Source organism: Gobius niger, assembly GCF_951799975.1.
Source record: "Gobius niger genome assembly, chromosome: 20".
Taxonomy (NCBI): Eukaryota; Metazoa; Chordata; class Actinopteri; order Gobiiformes; family Gobiidae; genus Gobius; species Gobius niger.
The window spans coordinates 20,525,654-20,541,437 of record NC_136871.1 but is presented as its reverse complement, the minus strand read 5'-3'; the positions used below and the strand labels follow the sequence as shown (position 1 = coordinate 20,541,437).

The following is a 15,784-nucleotide window of genomic DNA, read 5'->3' as shown; positions in this document are numbered from 1 at the left end:
CCAGTTGTTTTGACATTGGAGGTTTGATTTGATCTCCTGGATGACTGAGAATCCAGATACGTTTTTTAATCGGATGTTCTTTTCGAACATAGAAATATGAGAACGCAGCAAGTCTTAAGTCAAGAGGGAAGTGTACAAAACAATCAGAGGGAAAATTAAAAGGAAAACTCAAGTTGAAAAATATGATCATGTACATTATGTACAGTGGAGTGCGAAAGTTTAGGCACCCCATAATCAAAATGTATAATAGTGTGGAAAATAAAGCCAGGGAAAGGCATGAAGTTGTAGTTAATATCATCATTAACATTTTCAAAATAATAATGTAAAGCAAAAGTTTGGGCACCCTGCAGAATAAGTGCCCCGTACCCTCCGAATATGGCAAATTTCCCTTTTCTAGGGAGTCAAGAGTCTTTCAGTTCTTGTTTGAGGGACTTTGGCCCCTTCTTTCTATAAATCTCTTCTAGAGTTAAATTAATTTAATCCATTCTTCGTTCTGCCTAAAAAAGTTCCCTGTACCACTGGCTGCAATAGAACCCCAAAGGATGATGGATCCACCCCCATGCTAAACAGTTGGCCAGATGTTCTTTTCATTGGTTTCTGGGTCCCTTCTCCAAACAGACCTTTGCTTATTTAGGCCAAAAAGTCATATTTTAACATCTGTTTTGTTGTCTCTAAAATGCATGAGGCTTGTCTAAATGTTATGCCTAAAACTTTGCATCCCAGTGTAGCACATTTTGGTCATCAGGTCAGTTTGGAGAAGAAGGGGCACAGAACTTCACGAGGAGAACATATGTGCAACTGTTTAGCATGGGGGAGGATCAATCATCCTTTGCGTTTGTATCTTCGTTTCTGAACATTTATTACAACTGTCGTTGAACTTATGCGTCTTGCAATACAATATAACGTGAGGCGTTAAAAACAGAGGGACATCCATCTGTTCATTTCACACACAAAAAAAAAGGCCTTTAACTGCTTTAATGCTTCCTGGAAGGCTTTCAACACACAGGCAACAGTCCTTGGACAGCAGTAAAAGACTTCATGACAATGGCTATGTGAGAGAAGGAGCAGGAGGGGTGAACAGCGGGGGTAAAATTACCTGATGGTGGGTTGGTCGTGGGCCCGTAGCAAACTGGTGGGGGAGGAAGGAGAGGTCCAGCAAGCAGATTGAAGCAGTGATGGTTAAGCAGGGAGAAGGAAGAGCATAAAAGACACAGACATAAGATGAGCAACTATAGCAGGTGGTACACGACATACTACAGTGGATGGAGCTCAAACACAGCATTAGGGCTACCGTTACATTTTCTTTAAATACCAACACTTGGTTTACAATACTGATACCTTGAAGCAGTACTATGTAACTCATGCCCCTAGAGGCCAGAAGCATCACTGCAGGAGTCGTAGCATGTTGCGTTTTCTTTTTCTCATTAATTGTCCGTGAGAGTAAACACTACGCTGACAGAAAAAACAAAGGGAGCTGTAAATACTGTTTAAGTGGTGCTAGCCCACATTTAGCCTGTTAGCTTCTTCTTCGTGATTCTATTAGTGTGTATTGGTGCTCTGGGTCGAAGCAGGGAAAGCTGCAAATGTGGTTTTCTGGCCAGAGACACCAGGAGACGAAAGAACCCCAGTCATTCCATTAACACTTGTATTAACCCCCAGAGGGGCTACGAAAAGGATTTAGTAAGTTTAACAAGTTACTTAGTACTGCTTTAACTAGGGCTGCCGCAATAACTGCATTTATCACACACCGCTGTAGGGCCAGTCAAACCGCACTAAATCCCAGTGTTCTTATTGACATTTTACTGGGTAGTGGGTACACTTGCGGAAATACGCACTAGCAAAGATTGGAGTCTAGCAGGAAAACACAGAAAAACGGCACTTTGAAATCAACTATCGCTAACTTTTCCATAATAAACTGGATCTGTGTAGAGAGAAGGGAGGCGAGCTGTCCATGGACGCAGATACCGGGATGCTGAGGGGCGTTTGCCACTCCCCACTCGCCTGTCCGACAGGTTCAGTAGGCAACAAAAGGCCTTGTTTTGGACTGGGGTCATGAGCAAAACTATGCCCAACACATATTGAAAAAATGAGACTAAAAAATACTCTCAAAAGGAGGGATTTTGGCATATGAGGACAGCATCCTGCACGGAGTCTGTAGTCTGTATAATAATGGGAGTGATGTGGCGGTAATTTAAGAGTGCTATGGTGTCGATTGCTTTGTGTCACGCAGATGTCATGCCACGTGTGTTGTAGGAGCTGTCCATCTTATTATGGCCACATTAATCGCCACAATGGTGCATAAGCATTTCCGTATCATATTAAGCAAAAATCCATTGTGAAATTGCCACACCGCCAACTATAATTAGCCTAGGTTGTCGTGACATCCCCTTGCTGCTATTTTTAAAAATAATCCCCAAATTTCCAATGCATTATTCTAAACTAATGAGCCACACCGTGGTATTGAGGCACGCAATATCAACCGCAGGGAAATTCCGTCTCTTCAAAGCTAAAAGGCTAAAACTTAATTTAATCTCAATAGACTTTGCAACTTCCGGTCAAGCACTTCATGAGACTTTTAAAAGTACAAGTTGAAGCGAAACGGGGGCAAAGGAGAAGGAAGGTCAGGTTGCTTACCGGCCGACTTTGCTGTTGTGCGCTCATTGTCTGGGTCTGTGGAGAATACAGTATTGTAGCGGAGCCAGCATTTTGTCCAGGGTTGTACGGAGACTGGACACATGAAATACAAAGATTAAAGACTGTCGTCATAAGACTGAAAAGTGGCATCACTTGAAGGGAGAAATCATGGTGACGAATTGTAAACATTGCCACCAGACACCATATACGACGTACCTGAGAGAGAGCAGAATGGGCATGACCTGGCGGCGTGCCCGTCAAGCTGGGATGTCCCTTTGTAATGTCGTGCGCTGTGTAAGGGCCAACTTGCCTCGTTACCTGTATTTCAGACAAGACATAAGAAATAATGACATGTTGTAAAATAAAAAGATTTAAAACGAACAAAAAATGGGCTCAATTGGGCTCGTTAGCTGAAGAGGATAAAATCAAAAATCTAAGACAGAGCCTATGGTAAACGGAGTCTAAAAATCATTCAGAGGGAATAGTTTCATTCAACTCTTGTTCAGAGTTTTTATATGATTCGCTGAGCTACACTTTCATGTGAGAATCTTCTGTATGGCTCATATGGCAAAAGTAGGTCAAGTCATCACACTACACTCCTACTCCCCAGAGCACCTGCATGCATACAGCTGAGTCATGTTGTTTGACTGCATTTATGTTGTAGCATCACCACAAGCCATTTGAGTGCACCCATAGTCAGTTTAAAGAGTCATATTAGACTCTGTTCGTGTGTTCAGAAAGTGCTTACAGCTGCAGCAGTGAGATGGCACTACTGCAGGTGTTGCTCAGTGCATTAATGATGCAGAAAAAATGGCACTGGAGCAGCAGTTAATACAGGAATAAGGAGGATGACGAACTGACATTGGGCTCTGGCGATTGCATTTTAGCAAAAAACCTCTAGGGATAACGTCTTGAGATTTTATCAATATGGTCCGTATCTGACTCTATGTGGCCCACTTTCCTCAAATGACCTGGGATAAAGCAACTAATCTGGCTGCTGTTGCCAGGGGAGGGGCCTGCACCGCTTCAGGCAACTGAGTGATTCTGAGGACGTACACAGTGATGGGCTGGGGGAGGGGAGCAGCCCGCTGTATAGAAGTTGTACATGAGAGCTCAGGGCAATGGGGAAGAGAGAGAGAGAGAGAGAGAGTAACCCACAAATCTATCGATGGGGAAAAGCTTTCACGCTGGGGGCAGCTGCTATTTCCACTAATGTCATCAGCACTGAAACTTAACTTTCCTAAATCAACCTGGAGCATAAACCAGCTGTAGTCGCCCCACAGGAAACCAGTAGCAAAGGCTTGTTAAATAAGAATGGCATTTTGAATATGGCACAATTTAGAGCTGGAACACAGGGCTTCTCAACTATGGGACAAATTGTAATCTACATTGTTATCATAATTTAACAATTGTCCAACTCATATTTCTTTTACAACACAATATATTCTATTCATAATATATGCGAAAATACATTAAAATAAATATAACAGTGCAAAAACCTGTATGAAATAAACAAGCGTGTGCACAATGCAGTGCACAATCTGTGCCTTTGACCAGCACCATCACCCGTTCACACACCTACTCATACAGACAATTGAGTGAAGTGTCTTGCTCAAGGACTCTAACTACTGATTTTTTTGGTTACAAGACAACCACTTGGTTCGCTGTCAACCACAATTATTAATACTGAATCAATGCTTGTTTTTCATAATACATAAACCACTTTACTTGAACAGACGGGGAGTGGGCAGCGTCAGACAGTAAATAGTTAAGTTAGACATCTCTTTGAAAGAGGATCTCTCATGCACTGACTGGGACATTTTAAAGCAACAGTCGTTTTCACAGACACACGATGCATGGAGTGTTTCCGTGTAGGCCAGCAGGTTTGTGTTAGAGGAAAGGACAGTTTGTAGTGACTCACGCTGTAGACTGCAGCCACTGCTGGCTGTGTGGGAAAGATCCGCTCGTCCAGAGGGGGCTGAACACGGGGGATTCTAGGAAACAATTGTTAAGGAAAACTCCAAAAAAGCAAACTTGTGCTAACAAAGTTTCTAGATTCATGAAAATCCACACTTTACCCAAGAAACCAACTTTACCAATCTGACATCTGCTAAAAAAAAAAAAAATAGTCCCCCCAATCCTCCCCCTGCTTAAAATACCCAATCTCTGCAAGTACACCATGTACCTTCAACTCTTGAAAATGTTGGAGGGAAAATCCAAAAGGGACTTCAGGATAAATATTTCACATTTAGTATGGCTAGTTAAAAATACCAGAATAAAAAAATATATATAATAAAAAAAAATATATATATATATTTTTTAAAATCACTTAAAGCAAATAACATTTAAATGCATTGATTATCACTGAAGCAATGTTCTCAAAAACATCTGTGTCAGAATTTAAGTCCAAGACATATTTAGGAACTTCACAATAGTCACAATAGCACAAACTGTCAAGAGCCATCTGCAAGTCATTAAAAGTGGAAAGTCAGCTTGTGTACTGTTGGTCACATGGTTTAGGGGAAAATGGAAGTCTGGCCTTCTTCCTTCAGCACAAATCACGCCTCCTTTTCTCCTAAACTCCCATTGCTCTGCTGCGCCTGTATGAACCGTCATCTCTCTGGACTCCTTCCAACAGATCAACCATAACAAACAAACATCACAAAGGGGAGCAATAAAAAAGAAAGATTATCTTAAAAGTAAACTGATTAGCTGGAAGACGACACTGCAGGAAACTGGCTGGTTACTGGCTTCATTGTGAGGGAAGAAAAAAGAAAACAATGCCTGCACATACATACTTCGGAGGACAAAACAATACAAATTCAGTATTGACAACAGCAAACGGCTTGAACAGGTCAGATCAGAAGCAAGAAGATATAAAGTAATAAAAGTACAGAGGCAACTTGATCTGTCAGATCTGCTCATGGCTACAGACAAGTTGGGAACTGTCAACACAGTAGGGGGTGCAAGGTTCACCAAAACAAACCTAACTGGAGGTCAGTGGGTTCTTTACATAAACTGAGCAGCAAGCTGAAAGTCGAAATTGTTGGGATGCACCGATCTGATACGGAAAAAAATCCGATATCGGGTATTGGCAACAAATATCCGATACTGAACTGATGCCAGTTTTGTCTCTCAACGCCTTAAGAACATAAATTTACCACCAAAATCTAAGTGATCATGGGCATGCTGTATATCATTGGAAAGCTCAAACTCAAATTCAAACAGTTAGTTTCAACCTCTCCAAACGCATTTTGATCGCCACACAAAATGCCTCGGTTAGCATCAGTATGCTAAAGCTAGCATGCTAACGAAAACTAATCAAGACTGGCACAGAAACTATGGTAGAAATACCTAAAGTGGCCCAATAAAATAAAATCAACCACTGCTGAAGCCAAGTGTTTGTATTTTAGTTAAAGAAATAACTGATCTGACATAATTGTAATGATCAGATCACATCATGTGAGTTATTTATATTAATGTAACCTAAAGCCTGTTATATACCCAAGGATATTTAGTGTAGAAAATATGACTTTATTGATCTTAAAATGGAGAAAACAGTCAATTAAATGTTTCACTCAGAGAAAGCCACTATTAAGAAAGTGGTATCGGTAAATATCGGGTATCGGCAGATACTCAAAACCTGGTATCAGAAGCAAAAAAGCTAGATCGGTGCATCTCTACAAAATTGTATTTAATTAATTTGACCTTTATTTATGCGATGAAGACTGAGATTTTTCGAAGTTCCGCTCCATAAGGGGAACTATTGTATATAATTTTATTGAACAAAATTAAAATTAAACATTTTCTGTAGGAACCTAAGAAATATAGATTCAATGCCTTTTTTATGACATTGAAAGACTTAATTTGGCACAATTCATTTAATTTGGTGGACAAGCCGCTCTTTGGGTGATGTCTGCGTGTGATTATTAATTATTGCCTGTATGGAATGAAATTTAAAGATCAGAGACCAAGAACGACTAAAAGGTTAGTATTCCTGCCTCACAGTAAAAAGATCTCACAGCTGTTTTGAGTGGCATTTGCATATTCTCTCTGTGACTCCGGTTTCACCCGTCAAACTCATAACTTGCAATACAAAGGCAAGGTATTCCTGACCATGAGGACCATCCTTTTTCTTAAAAAAACAAATTCTGCCATTCTGTTCTGAATTGTACCAGTGTAAAACACGGGCTTTTAAGTGGCTGAGTGCACTAATTAGACATTGGAAATCTTCATTAATTTTCTGCTTGAAGAGAGATGTCAACCTAAAGCTTACAAGAGAATTACCATGTCAGGGGAGAAAAAAATCAGGGCAATAAAATGGCACGGTAGAAAAACTGGTGACTCATGTACATCACCATATTCAGAGAGAAAAAAGATAAAATAGTATGCATGGTTTTGGTTAGAAATCATCATTCCTGAATACATACTGCTATATGACTGCTGTGCATGACCATTTAGAATGGAGTTGAAATTATCTATCACAATATGTTGGATGTTGCTTTGTTGTTATACAATTCATACATATACAGCATACATATTCAGTCCAGATCAAAAAGTTTAAGAAAAGCTGAAAGATGGCTATAATTCACATTTTGCATGGTTGGAACCGATTGGCTGTCAGTCAAGACACTGGACAATCCTCAACCCAAATTAAGAAATTACTCCAGCCCAATAACCAGAGACATCTGTGACTGAAGTGCTTCAAAAAATATATCTGCACATGTTCTGTGTCTACTACACATGCAACATAGGCTACTTACTGATTGCCAAGTCTGGAATTTGGTCAATTATTCCTCCCTACTTTACTGCAATGTCATCTATAAGCCTTTAAAATAGACAAGCTGTCACAACCCCATGCTTAGCTTACAGTAAAGCCACTTAAGTGCCGTGTGTATAAGGGTAAAAGAGCGAAGAGAAGAAAGTCCAATAGGCACAGGCTTCTTATTAGAATTGGTACCTTAGATCTAATGAAAATACAATTACAGTACCTCAACTTTCCGTGAAAATGCCATAATATTTGTAACACACTCTTCTTTAAAAAATAATTACAGATTTCTGCCGTCAAAAAACAATTCTTTATTTACCTCCATTTGAACATGACACGTTTACCTTGCAGGAGCTTCTGTTTTTGTTCATACTGAATATTGTTTAATATTAATTGCAGACCTTAATATTGTTATTGTGTCGAAGTATTTTAAAACCACTCCGAAACAAAAACAAAGATAACATTTAAGGACGTTCATAAATATGACATTCATGTCTTCTTAATAAGCTGCTCTTACTCCATATTACCAATCAGTGAACAGAATGTTCAAGGATTTCACACTGCACTGTCAGGCTCTTGCCAATGTGTAACAGAATGCACACAAGATGGACACAATCCAAGATCCCACAACGAAAATGTAAAACAAAGCCCACAACTAAAATGTACTTTGTGTGCATATCTGACACAAAATTACCTGTGTTCTCATTTTCACAGAAATGTATTTTTAATCCTGATTTGTTGGCAGGGGCTACCTGGGTGTATAAATGGAAGAGGTTTCCATCTCATCCACAGGAAGTGAGTAGAGACAGCCCAGATGGTGCAGACACAAACCTTCCTTTTCCCCGCTTGACTAGTGGCCATTCTTTCACGCTCACACACGCACACACAGTTGGATAAAAGCAGAGCTAACAAAGCTGTCACTGCCTGCCTGCTGGTGCTGAGGCTGCTTTTTCACTACAGCTCAAACAATAGATGGCAAATTCAAGTAAACTTGCAAACTAAATCATGAGCAATAACACAATCTCCTCCACTATTAAAAATATATATAGATACACACACAAGGAATAATGTGTGTGCCATTGAGAATAACTGAAATGCATGCATATACATATATATATACACAAGGTATGTGTGTGCGTGTATATACACAAGGAATGTGTGTGTCATTGAGAGTAACTGAAATGCATAGCAAATTTTCAGCTTCATCCAAATCTCCACAAATCACTGGCCCAAAGATTATGAATTAAGGAAGTGATCACCTCTCTAAAGAACCCAGCATGCTGTTCCTCATGTTTATTACTAAAATCATAACAGTTATCCACACATCATGTCCTTAAATGGCCTATGTAAGCTCTGGGAATGTTAGTTGCATTGAGATAACAACTAAAACCAAAACAAAACACAAGACCGTAAGAATTGAAAGGATGCTTAAATACAACAAAAAATAAGTTAGAATATGGAAAAGCTCACTTTTTCGACTGTGCCCGAGGTGAGCTGAGGGGGATGGAAAGAAATAAGGCAGGGCTAGCCAGCCTGAGTGACCTGGGCTTTTGTTGGCAGATGGTGGGAAGCACCACCTTGGCCTCTCGCTCTGAATGCTAAGCAGTGCTGCCATTGTCTGGCAAGTGCAGCAGCAGACGCATGCGCTAGGTGTTTCTCCAGCAACCAGGAAACAAGCTCCCCCCTCCCTGCACTGCACACATGCCCCACTATTCGGTCTCAACTAATGCCTGTACATGATAGTAACACAACCCTGCACAAGACTTTTTAATACAAAGCTGACATTAGGCTCTGGCACTCTGATGTAAACTTGTGAGAGAAAAGACTTTTGTTGCTTACAGCAGATTTATATCAAGTTAGATAAAGAACAGTGTACTGAGAGTATGTGCCACTGTTTTAGCCTAAGTTGCCAGTGCCGCCGCAATTGCATAATTTAACCCAGCAGCCACAGTTAAGTATCAAATGTTGACCACATGTGAGTCTTATCTGCTATGTAAGGTATCACATCATTAAGTGCAAAAATCACTTACTCAGGAACAGTTAATCTACTAGTCAACTAACTTGGAAAATACAATACCAAAATGCAAACATTCAGGGTGCCCATAGCATATGCCATAATGAAATAAATCACAATATATTAGACTTACTCAGGATTTTTTCAGATGTAGAAGTTGTTTTACATATTCATAATCCCACTTCCTATACCCGGGTTTATATGGCAGACAGGAGCAAGTCAAATTGAATGTTCTTTTAATGCCCAAATACTATAATGTAATGCCACAAACACTGAAATAGATCAGCACATATTTCATTTCAGATTTAAGATCATCTTAAAACAGAGGAAAGAGAATTGGATAAAACGGGCAACTTCTGGTCAATTTTAGCCAAAACTACAACTGAAGAGACCATCACTGGAATTTTTTGATGAAAGAGTACAGTAAAAATTGTTGAGCATCATCATAATTTTAGATTTAATGTCAGTTTGAATCCACTTTAATGCTTTTTAATGCCCCCTAAGGCTCTTTTGTTTTTAATAACGAAAGCTAACCAGAGAAGTCTTCAGTGTGATGTAAATGCTGATATTTTTTCACTACAGGAAATGTGACATGATCCATGACCCATCCTTCGATGCCGCTGGGGCAACCCGCATGGGGCAGTGGGCGACCCCAGTACAGCACCGGGGGACTCATCTCCAGATGGGTCAGAACAATCAGAATCACCTAGCTGGCTGGAGAATTAACCTATTGTGCATGTTTTTTGGTTGATGGGGGGAACTGAGACATCTGGAGAAAACCCACCCAGACACAAGGAGGGTAAATAGAAAAATCCAGACAGAAAGGCTCACATGAGGATTGAACCAAGGACCTTCTTGCTGCGATGTAAGAGCGTCATCCACTCAGCCATCAGAACACATTCCCCTCACATGGAGAGAGTCCCAAGCTGGCCACAGATCATCACTTTCACTGGGCAAAAAGAAGAATGAGCCGCACTCAGCACTAGGGGCTTGGAAGTGCTTCCTCTGGGCAGGGTTGCCAGGATGACGGAATTGGGCAACTTTGCAAGCCTCACCAAAAAAGCTGTGCATAGGTTTTGGTCGTACTGTTCTATGCGTACAATAAGATGTTTTTATCTTATTTCTTCATGAACATCCCAGTTTTAAATGACAAAGTCTAAAATCCAAGCCTCTCAGAGCTGCTTTTTCAGTGAGAGTGAGAAAAGGGCAGCTCCATATTATCAGAGGAGCACATGGGCTCTGTAAACAAGTAAAACACATGTGAAAGTCCACACATGTCATATAGCTGCGGATTTTCAAATATTTTTTGGGTGGGTTTGGCCACTGAGACCTGGCAACCCTTAGCCTCGGGGTAAGAAAAGTGGGTAGGTTTGTGAAGCAGCTCTTCTCCCATGAGCCGCCTGGGATCTGTCAGAATATCAATGTGCATGTTTGTAAAAGGCTACAGATAAGCAATGAAGTTCACCCCATATTCCATCACTCTTGCCACCAAATCGTAAATAAATCAAGAGATCGCTTCAGTTAATTAACTCGTTTGCTATCAACATCTATAGAAGACACAATAATGCAACCAATGTTTTTGGTATTAAAGCTAAGCTAAACTAAGTTGTTTCTCAACTAGGGTTAAGCACACGCTTTGAGGATCAGAAATAAATATTAATGATGCTCATCTTTTATTTTTACTGCCCCCTTTGAATTGATTCTATGCCAGTTTGTGATTGTTTACGAATATGAACACAAATCTCCATGTCCCAGGGGCCCCCATGCGGCTGACGGTAGGTCTGAGAGCGCACCGGCTTTCTCCAATGATGCCGTGTACAAAATCAGGATGCTTTCGCTTTTACAGTTACTGGGCCAACTGCTGATAGTGGCCAACAACAATAATGAACAAAGCCGGTCACCGGTAATGAAAGCTGCACCGCTTGCTGGATGACAGTGTTACGTTATCGTTTTTATTCATCAAATGTAAAGCGTCATATTGAACCTGGAGTAATCGAACATGTGAACAATATGGAGCACAAACCCCCCCCAATCTGAAATGATGTTTCCATTGGTTTTAACTACATTCATGACTGCAGTGACACCGGCTCCATGGGCTAATGTTAGCACGGTACTTAGCATGCTGAGCTAAAATGCTAACATGATGCTAATGGTACCCTCCCCTCACAGAACCCTGGCTGCCAAACCGAGATACCCGCATTCAGCCTTCTGGTTCCTCATCAATAAAACGCACGTTAGTAAATGTCATGAGGTGAAATACAACACATGCGATCACTCTTACATTGCCCGTGTCAAAGGATACTGTGGTGGCGGGACAGCACCGGGCTGAGGGGCTGTTGGAGCTCCCGGCGGCAGAGATACCGAGGTCAGGGTAGCCCGCAGCTGGCTCGACGGAGAGGGGCCACTTCCAGGTCCGCTAACTGCGACAGCGGTGGGCTTAGAGACTACTTTGGGTGGCAAACTCATCGCAACAAATTAACAAATAAAATAATATCCACAAATAAAGACGGTCACAAACAATGCTTAGCTTGCATGCATTGAGCAATCGTAGCAAATTCTTGAAGGCCCCAAATCCCTTTAACGAACCGGGATAACGAAGCTCAAATAGCAACACAAACGTTCGTTTTCATGGAAAGTCGCTGTTCGGATCAGCGGTGCAATTCATGGGGACGGCGGGAGGTTTGCCTCCCTCGCCCGTCCGGAACCTCAGCGGATCCGGCTGGGTTCGTTTCTTTTACAAGAAATAATCGCCGCAATCTTCAGTGTCCCTCGGCGATTTGACTCGTCCTCCCAAAAAGTGTTTTTTTCCCATAATTTCTCCTAACAGAGATGAGAGACTTCGCCAACATGGCGTTGCGGCCGCTTCCAGCAGTCCGGGCAGGACAGATGATTCGGCAATTCTCGGCCAATTACGGATCACTCGTTTCCTCAAGAATTCACTGTAACAAAGATGAATCACATTTTCCAAGCTTTTAGCAATATTTATAAAAAGGGAGTTACGAAAAGGGGATTTAGTAATTTGGCACAATTAAGAAGAATATATATAGCCTATAAAATCAAAATAGCGTAATCAAAAACTATTATACTATGTATGCAACTGGTATCAATGAGTACGTGTCTAATATGATGAAATGTTGATTTATTTTATAAAATACACTAAAAATACACTACTATTACTTAAGTGTAAACATTGATTTTGTGGCCGTATTCCAACCATAGATAACATACAACACCATACTGCCATCTACTGCCTTAAAAGTAAAAATACCAATGTTCTCTCTTCACAGCCACAGGTTTAAGACCCACCATCTAAAACATTTGTGAAATATTGACCTTCAAGTGGGCTCCCAAGCTTCGAGATTAAATCAGGACAAAGCGGAGTAGACTATAAAAAAGGTCTGTAATAATAGACCACCAGGTAGGACCTGCCTGAAAATCTGAGGCAGTGGGGATTTTTTTATTCTGATAATTTTGCGGATTGGGTGTTTTTTTCAAGTGAGCTGTGAATCAGAGATGATGTCAATGTGCATCAAAGGGAGTGGTGGACAGGGGCAGAGGTGATTATGAATATGAGATACCGACTGTGGCAGATTGATAGGAATGATCTGTGAAGATTTGCGCCATCCAACTGTTCACATCATTGAAACACTGTAACACAGCAGCTAAACTCCTGGGGTAGTTTGATCTCACCGGGAGGTATGCTATATCTGTGTGTCATTAGCATAGCAAAGGATGGACACAGCGAACTATAGCATGTCCTAAAGGCAGCATAGGGCCTATATAAATAGAAAATAAGACGGGACTGAAAATTTAACCTTGCGGCACACAACAGGCATTTGAGGTGGAGGAGGAAGTACAAATTAATTGAGAGCATTGCCAGAGATGCTTGTCCACGATTTAAGACTATCTTTTAAAATTGCCTGATGAGCTGTGTCAAAATTCGTATTCAAGTCTAAAAGAATTGCAGTCTCCCCTTTGTCTGCGGTTAAAAGAAGGTCATTAAACAGTTTGATGAGGCCTGTTTCTGTGCTGTGCAGAGCTTCGAAACCTGATTGAAATCTCTCAAAGATGTTGGTGGTGCAAAACATTTCTGTATATACATAGGCCTACATTTTTCTCTAAAACTTTCGATCAAAATTGCAGCTTGGAGATTAAAGTTTTTCAAAGAGGTTGAACCACCGCATGTTTAAAAGAAGATGGGACAGAAGACAGGACAGTCAGAGATAGATTGATAATGGTTAAAAATGGTAGGCTCAACTCTGCATCTTTAAGACGTTTGGTGGAAAGGCAAGTGGTTGGTTTTATGTGCAATAAATTAAGCAGACAGGTGAAAACGGTTATAACAGTTCAAGGTTGTTGATGTGTAGTGACAGGGTCAGCACAGTTTCTGATGCCGTCTACTTTGCTGATAAACAACTAAAAACAATTCAGAGGTCAGGCGATACATCAATAAAATCAACAGGAGTAGGGGAGGTGATCGAGTTTTAAAACCTGAAATAACCCTCTTGGATTGAACCACCACAGGTATATTTAGTCCAAGACATCTCCTGATTTTTCTCAAAGTCATGTTTTACTTAGAAAATGTAAAGGTGGCGTCGTTGGTTGAGCGGTTCGTCTCATGATTGGAAGGTCGGGGGTTTCAAAAGAAGCACACTGTCGTTGTGTCCTTGGGCAAGACACTTCCCCCATGTTGCCTCCAGTGTCTGCATACATTGGTGTATGAATGAGAGAGTGAATGGGTGATCCTTGTTGTAAAGTGCCTACCTAATGTAGGTGGAAAAGTGCTATATAAGTTGAAAGGGCCAGCTTTTCAGGAGTAAAACAAGACACACGTGCATTTTACAAGTGTTTTACTACACAAAAATATTTTTTATGTCACTTTCACATAAAAAGGCATAGAGCAGGTTAATGAATTCACAACTGGAAGGAGTTGCATTGTTGCAATTGAAATGGGCTCAAACAAATTGGCTTTTTACTTTATGAACAAACCGTGCTTGAAGTGCCCTATTTTACATTCAGCTATACAATTTTGGTCCCTGATACACAATATAAAATAAGATATGCCTATACCGTTCCAATCAAAAGTTTATGACCAGTTGAAAAATGTAAAAAAAAAAAAAAAAAGCAGAACTTCAACATGCAATAAGAAGAAACTGAAGTGAGACAAAGAAAAAAGTTCTGGTTTTGAACGTGGTCGGGTTGTTGAGCTGCATAAGCAGGGCCGCTTGCAGCACCATTGCTGTTGAGGTGGGACGCAGTAAGACAGACATTTTGAATTTCTTAAACGATCCTGAGGGCTATGCAACAAAAAAGTCAAGTGGAAGACTCAAAAAAATGTCACCAGCACTGAGCCAGAGGATTCGATTGGCTGTCCGTCAAGACACTGGACGATCCTCAGCCCAAATGAAGGCAGTTCCTGAAGCGCACTGCAGTCCAATACCCATCAGGCGGGATCTGCGACTGAAGGGCTTCAAAAACAAAACATAAACTCTTCAAAGGCCTTGTCTAATTGAACGCCACAGAACTGTCCATTTAGACTTTGTTAGAGACCAAACATTGAACAATGAAAGGTGACAGCAAGTGTTATTCTCTGATGAGAAAAAAATTAACCTTGATGGTCTTGATGGTTTCCAACGTTACTGGCATGACAAGCACAACTTCCTGAGATGTTTTCTACTCGCCAGTGTTAATTTCGTCGACTAAAATATTTAGTCTTAATTTTAGTCAAAGTGATGTTTTTGACGACTAAAATTGGACTAAAACAAAATTAAAAGAGACTAAAACTATGTCTAAATGTCCAGACATTTTAGTCGACTAAAATAAGACTAAATAAAAATGAAAAGGAGAGACTAAAATCATCCAAACTTCTAATGACCATCTGAAAGAGCCTCAGATCATGTCAATTCTCTGCCAAAGGAGCAGCTCTGAGCTTTGTTCATGTGGGAGCAGCTCCATGAAGCAAAGGACCTGGATTAAATATGATTATAATGAATATTATAAATGCAAAGACGACTAAATTAGTCTTAAATTTAGTCGACTGCTAAAACTAGACTAAAATTGAAAAGATTTTTTCGACTAAATCTCGACTAAAATTAAATTAAATTTTAGTCAAAAGCTAAAACTAAATTAAAATATGTTGTCAAAATTAACACTGCTACTCGCCAACATGATCTGGGCTGCTTTTTTCTTCAGGAACAGGGACATCCTTGAGAATTGTCCAGTGTCTCGACAGACAGCAAATCAAATCCTCCAGCTCAGTGCTGTTAAAATTTATTTGCATCTTCCACTTGGACCTTTTTATTCTTCAGGATCTTTCTAAATTACTGTCTGACTTCTCAGCAGCGAAGGCTCGCTACAAGAGGCCCTGC

At 40.5% G+C, this 15,784-nt stretch overlaps 1 protein-coding gene across 7 annotated transcripts in view; it reads right to left on the bottom strand.

Moving 5' to 3' along the window:
* Positions 1-12,311, bottom strand: part of eif4g3a (eukaryotic translation initiation factor 4 gamma, 3a) — a 34,910-nt gene extending 22,599 nt beyond the window's left edge. For all 7 annotated transcript variants that reach the window (XM_079579074.1, XM_079579075.1, XM_079579079.1 and 4 more), the window contains exons 1-4: positions 11,719-12,311; positions 4,556-4,628; positions 2,635-2,952; positions 1,097-1,129 (exon numbers count right to left, since the gene is read on the bottom strand). In XM_079579074.1, coding sequence (XP_079435200.1) covers positions 1,097-1,129; positions 2,635-2,952; positions 4,556-4,628; positions 11,719-11,882 — 588 coding nt within the window. In that variant the 5' untranslated portion in view covers positions 11,883-12,311. The remainder of the gene's footprint in view (positions 1-1,096; positions 1,130-2,634; positions 2,953-4,555; positions 4,629-11,718) is intronic.
* Between the last annotated feature and the right edge of the window lie 3,473 nt (positions 12,312-15,784).